At 41.2% G+C, this 5,737-nt stretch overlaps 1 protein-coding gene across 1 annotated transcript in view; it reads left to right on the forward strand.

The window, feature by feature from the left end:
• Positions 1-3,894, forward strand: part of LOC138006542 (uncharacterized) — a 23,229-nt gene extending 19,335 nt beyond the window's left edge. Inside the window, exons 5-7 of the mRNA XM_068852932.1 lie at positions 114-245; positions 517-633; positions 3,294-3,894. Coding sequence (XP_068709033.1) covers positions 114-245; positions 517-633; positions 3,294-3,407 — 363 coding nt within the window. The 3' untranslated portion in view covers positions 3,408-3,894. The remainder of the gene's footprint in view (positions 1-113; positions 246-516; positions 634-3,293) is intronic.
• Positions 3,895-5,737: the final 1,843 nt, after the last annotated feature.

The raw sequence follows: 5,737 nt of genomic DNA on the forward strand, positions 1-5,737 counted from the left end.
GTTTCTTTCGTGTACATTATATTTTTGATGTCAGTGAATTTTTGTTCATTTCCTTCTGAGATAATATATATTACATGTATAATGCTGTCATTTTGGATTGTCCATTTTGACAGAAATGGTTGAAACCTGGTGGCGAGCTTCTTATATCAGATTACTGCCGAGGCCCTCAAGAGCTGTCTGATTCAATGAAGGAATATATAGCGAAAAGACACTACCATCTTCTCTCACCAGAAGATTATGGCAAGGTACACATAGTCTTAATAATTGATTTCATATTTACATAAACCTGTAGGGTTTTCTGCAGAATTTTACAGCTTTTCTGCAGGTAGTCTTGGAGAGACATCCTCCTTGTTTTCTAGCGGTCAGAGGTGCTGTGCAGGACAACTGTGTTTCTGCCTGAGGCAGTACTTCAGTGCACACTTTTTAGCGATTACTTAATTCTTTCCCTGATAACTTGTTAACTTTTAAATGGGATGTTTGCAGTTACCTTTGATCTCTATCTCTTGTATTTCACAGCTTTTAGAAGAAGTTGGTTTCATTGATGTAAACGCAAAGGATAATACTGTGAGATTTATAGAGGTGTTGAAGTCGGAAAGAGAAAGGTTTGACAGGGAAAAGGCCACTTTCTTGACGGTATGTTTAGGAGTTCGTTTCAGTTTTGCAGAGGTGGTCAATGTTTTTTCGCAAAAGAGAGACAGGACGGCGAAAACAGCAATACATTTATCATGGCAAAGTCTCTTGAAAAATTAGCCCTGTATTAGGCGTTGCTCATTTGCGGATAGCCGCAAAACCCACCCCACAACTCCTGGGCTTACACAAAACTTCATATAGACTGTTGGTGATATATATGATCCATTTCATATATCATTTCATCGTTGATTCATTCCTCACGGGAACATTGGAACCTTCAAATGACCAGCTCCCAACGTCAGAGTGTCGCACCGGTATCGCGAGGTCACAGGTTCAAACCCCGTTGAAGTCCTGAAATTTCAGGCTTTTTTACGCAATTGCAAAAATTACAATACAATACAATACATACTTAATTGACCGCTCCCCATAGGGGCTTTTCAGGGCCAATGAAACACAACGAAACGACAGAACAGAACAACAACAACTGTTAAGAATCCCAACTGGGTGGAGGCAAACCAGTTGGCTATTTACAAGTGCGGCTGGGAAGTTGAACCAGGAACTACCAGGATCAAATTCAACGAGTGGTCAGAGCGGGTCTTGAACCCGGGATCTCCGGATCTCAAGGCACTGGGCCACTGGGCCACACTGGCTCCGACAAAAATTGCGTTTATAACTGCGAGGATCATAGCTTCACTTGATTTCATATCCGCAGTTCATATATGATCCATTTCATACATCATTTCATCGTTAAAGGGGTGAGTGTTCGCCACTTTGGGGCTAACTTAAAAAAATCAACAAGGATTGCCAAAAGGCTGTTTTTAGCTTTATTTGGCTTTTATTTACTCATTGTGATAGGGAAGGTAGCTCAAGCGCTCAAGTGGATGATTTGCTAATTAACCTAAGCAAACAATTTAGATAGCCTTTGAGTTAGGGCTCGGGATTTGCTTTAACATCCGTTTCATGTTGTTGATGAATGATGTCACCGGAGTGTCAAACGGATTGAACACGAACTGCTGCCTTGTTGGTTTCTATGGATACGTCTTCAATTAAAAGGCCGATTAGTACGCATGCGCTCACCTAACAGTGTTGACAAAACGGCTGACGGCTTCAACTGCATTCAACATTCTCAATAACAAAGTTATTGTTGCGTCAATCAAGCAACATTTAAACACTTTTAATCCCCTTTTGCATGGATTAAACTTACATTTAACTTGTTTTAAATGGTTGAACGTGGAAAGCAAACGGTGTTGACGTAAACTTCTGTCTCTTAGGGAGCTTAAGCGTGTGACCCTTTTTAGGGCTTTTACTTCGTGTAGAAGACCCACATGACGTAACAAAAGCTTTAGGGGTCTTTAGGGATTTAGAATTCTGATTAGGTATTGTTTCACGATTTTTGTTCTACTGTTTTACGTCATGTGTGTCTTCTACACGAAGTAAAAGCCTTTTTTAGTCACGGACGGTAACCGGAAGTGAGTTGTTTTTCTTTTTCACTTGGCGTGACACCACATTTATATTGCTGAGTATCGTTGCACTGTTTGAGACGATTCGTTTAAAAATCAGGGAGAGACCATTGTCCTGGCCCCAGTTGTTGAAAGGCCGTACAACTACATCCGGTGGATAAGTCACTATCAAAAGCTGTGTTCACATTAAAGCCGAAACAGGATTAGAGTACACATGTTTCAAGGAAACCTTATTGCATTGTTAATTCACATCATATGTCGGTTTCAAACACCTTTCATGCATGGTTGTATAATTTATGCTGTTTTATGGTACTCTTGTAATTTTTTTACACTTCAGCTGTAGAATGGAGCTGGAAATTACTGTAACAGTTGTATTCATTCTTTGGTTGAGTGTCAATTTTCAAGCCCTTTGGAGGAGGAGGGCTGTGCAAGGAGACGGCATTTGCGCTTCTTCGGTACAAGATATTCCGTTTTCCACAAGCTCAGTAATCGCCGTAGTATGCTTCATCGGCCCATGTTTCAATTAGACATTTGGCCTCATAATAGCCCCAATTTTGGTTCTTTTGGCCACTCACCTCCCCTCCGCATCCATCCGCCATTTTGAACGTGTTGGGTCTGATCATGATTGAAACAACCTCGCGAGTTTGTTACAATCATGCTCAGAATAATCATGTTTCAACCATGATTGACCATGGACAACATTTAACGGGAAGTAGATTTTACATTCTGGATAGTGTCGTATCCACTGGATAGAGTTTTACAACAGCCTTTGAACCCCTCCCCCCCCGTTCCCAGGAGGGGGACTTAACATAGGAAGGGTGGTGATGCTCGTCAGAAATTTTGAATTCAACCCCCAAAGGAGACCAAACTGGGTGTGGCCCAGGCTTTTTCGACTGCTAAAAGAGACCACATTTGAAACGGCTACATATGATGGCGTTTCGCCCAGAACACCCCAAGTGAGACCAAAATCCGAAATTCACACTCCTAAGCCAGACGACGAGCATCCCTACCCTTTTTATATGGGAGTTCCCCCAATTTGGTATTAGCATGCAAAATGTTGACTTCCGGTTTCCCTCTTGGCTCAAAAACGTCTCGTGCTGAAGCTCCCTATTGGACAAAATCGAACGGATGTTGAAGCCTCTTGCACGGTTCCTTAAACATGAAGATGTCATTTTGTTGCTGTTGTTGTTGTTCTTGATACAGGACTTTAGCGCAGAAGATTTTGAATACCTCGTGGAGGACTGGGAGACGAAGATTGAGCGCTGTGGACGAGGAGACCAGAAGTGGGGACTTTTTCACGCTAAAAAATCAGTTTAATCAGTCCATTTTCTTAAACATTAGTTTTTATTGAATATCTTACGTGAAATTTGAAATCTCTATGCAAATTATAATGACGTCTTTTATCAGAGATTGGAAAGGCAAAACAGACAAATGGTCCTATGGCCCCTGGCTTTGAAAACGTTTATGGACCATTTTTTAAAGTTATGGGCCATTGAAGTCATGTGGTGGGCGGGATCAAAAGGAATACAGAGATGATATGAGCAACTTGAGATAGTATTTTTGCACTTTTTACATACAATTAAACGAGTTTGGCATTACTCAATCAATGAATGAATCAGTCTAAATGAAGTCAGGATAAAGAGCAATCAATTTTATTTTAACTGAGGCGCTACTCTGTTTTAGTACTAACCTATTTAGTTTGATACGCAGAAAGTTGTAGCATTGTTAACTCACTTCTTTATATGCAGAATTAAAGCATTATAGTCGCGAAGTCAGCTAAACTGAGCTAGTGACTTTGATCCAACTTAAGGTGATTCCTCAGTATTGTACTGCGCATATGGTGTGCCAATATTTATAATGGATCAAATTTGCAAAATTGTAAATATGGCGTAAAGGCCTGGCCAAACGCTCGCAACATTTCGACGCAACATACGTTTGACCACCCTGTTGCGGGATGTTGCAACATGTTGGATCAAATTTGAAAACGATCAAATTTTTCGTGCAACATTTTGTATGTTGCATGATGTTGTACTCGTTTGGCCACGTTCATACAACATTGTTGCACTAGAGAATGCGCGCTAGGTCCACTTGTTGCGCGCCAGGGACCTGGGCACATAAACATTGCCATGCCTTAAAAATGCTGAAAATGTTGCGTGCCAGACCGTTCAACACATGTCGCAACATCATGCAACAATGTTGCAAGATGTTGCAAGCGTTTGGCCAGGCCTTACGTCGATCATACACGCTGAAACAGTTCATAAAACACCTGAGAAAAGTTGTGAATGACCCATAACTCTTTGCGAATAAGCGCGCGCATTCCGAGAACGTGGCGAATTTTCCAATCTCGATTGCAAGCCCACACATCTTTTGGTCAGCGCCAAGACACGGAGCTCTGGGATAATCAATTTCCAGAACTCCAAGATTTTAGGAGTTCCGGTTTCACTGAAAAGTGAAATGGGGCGATCATTAGAACTCAAGGTTTTACAGCAGCGACAAATCTTCGTATTTACAAGTTTAGTTGGGGATTTTGGTGCCATATTCGTTTACAAGCTATTTTACACTCGGTAATTTACGCAGTTTACAGTTTGAGAAATCAACCAATCAACACAGTTCTGAAAATTGATTATTCCAGAGCTCCGTGTCTTGGCGCTGACCAAAAGACACCTTGTTCTCTGGGGACGAGATTACGAATTTTGTTGTTTCGATCTACGATAATCGAGAAAAGACAGGTACGATGTTGTTTTACTCTTAAACGAGCACGGTTACCTACATTTTTATTGAATAATTTTGGTGTACAAATTATCCCCTTTAAATAAAAAATAAATAAATAAAAAGAATTAATCGGAAGGGAAAAAAGATATAGCTAAAAACATATACAAAGCCTTGATCTTGAAAACAGCGACTCGAGAAACGTTTCGTGTTGACGTCGCTTTAAGTTGAGTGATTTTTCCATAAACTGTATAAGACCATGTTCCATATGCTCTAGACCTTCTACCTATCAGGTGTTTTTTTTCAAGTGTTTCCTTAAAAACCCTCTCGTTTAGCTGCCGCAAAATGTACGCGCGTGATTAGTATCATTACAGGCATCGATGGGGTAAGACTTGCCCATTATATCTCTTAAGCAAGCACGGTGACTTATCTCTTTTTTTGTACTTCTCAAAACAGGGGTTAGTAGGGAACATTCAAGGAAAGTTTCAAGAAAATCATTTGACAACTTTTTTTTCTGAGGAGTCACCTTAACCACCCTGCGAGCAGAGCCTCCTTTTGTCTTTTTCTTTACTGAGGAGGAGAAAAGTAGGCCTTGCCCGAATTGCGTCAACTCTTTGAAGCCGCCGCAGCCCGGACTTCTGGACTAGTCAATCTTGTTTTCTCTCGTCAAACCGCTTTTTTCAGTGCGAGCATCAGTTTAGTGACAAAACCGATGGTTGAGCCGGCTGTACCATGAAAAACCAAGATGGCGGCGAGATATGGCATATTAGGCTTGGGTTCGAGACTGTATCCGGGCAACATGCAGCGCATCAGTTCAATAAAGATCTTACTCGATTCATGCAGAGCCTTTCTCGAGAACGCCAAAATCGAGCAAGCAAAAGAAAGGCTCTGCTAGCAGGGTGCACCTTAACACACATTGACGATTTCCCAGTCACAGT

Source organism: Montipora foliosa, chromosome 6 (genome assembly GCF_036669935.1).
Source record: "Montipora foliosa isolate CH-2021 chromosome 6, ASM3666993v2, whole genome shotgun sequence".
NCBI classification, from domain to species: Eukaryota; Metazoa; Cnidaria; class Anthozoa; order Scleractinia; family Acroporidae; genus Montipora; species Montipora foliosa.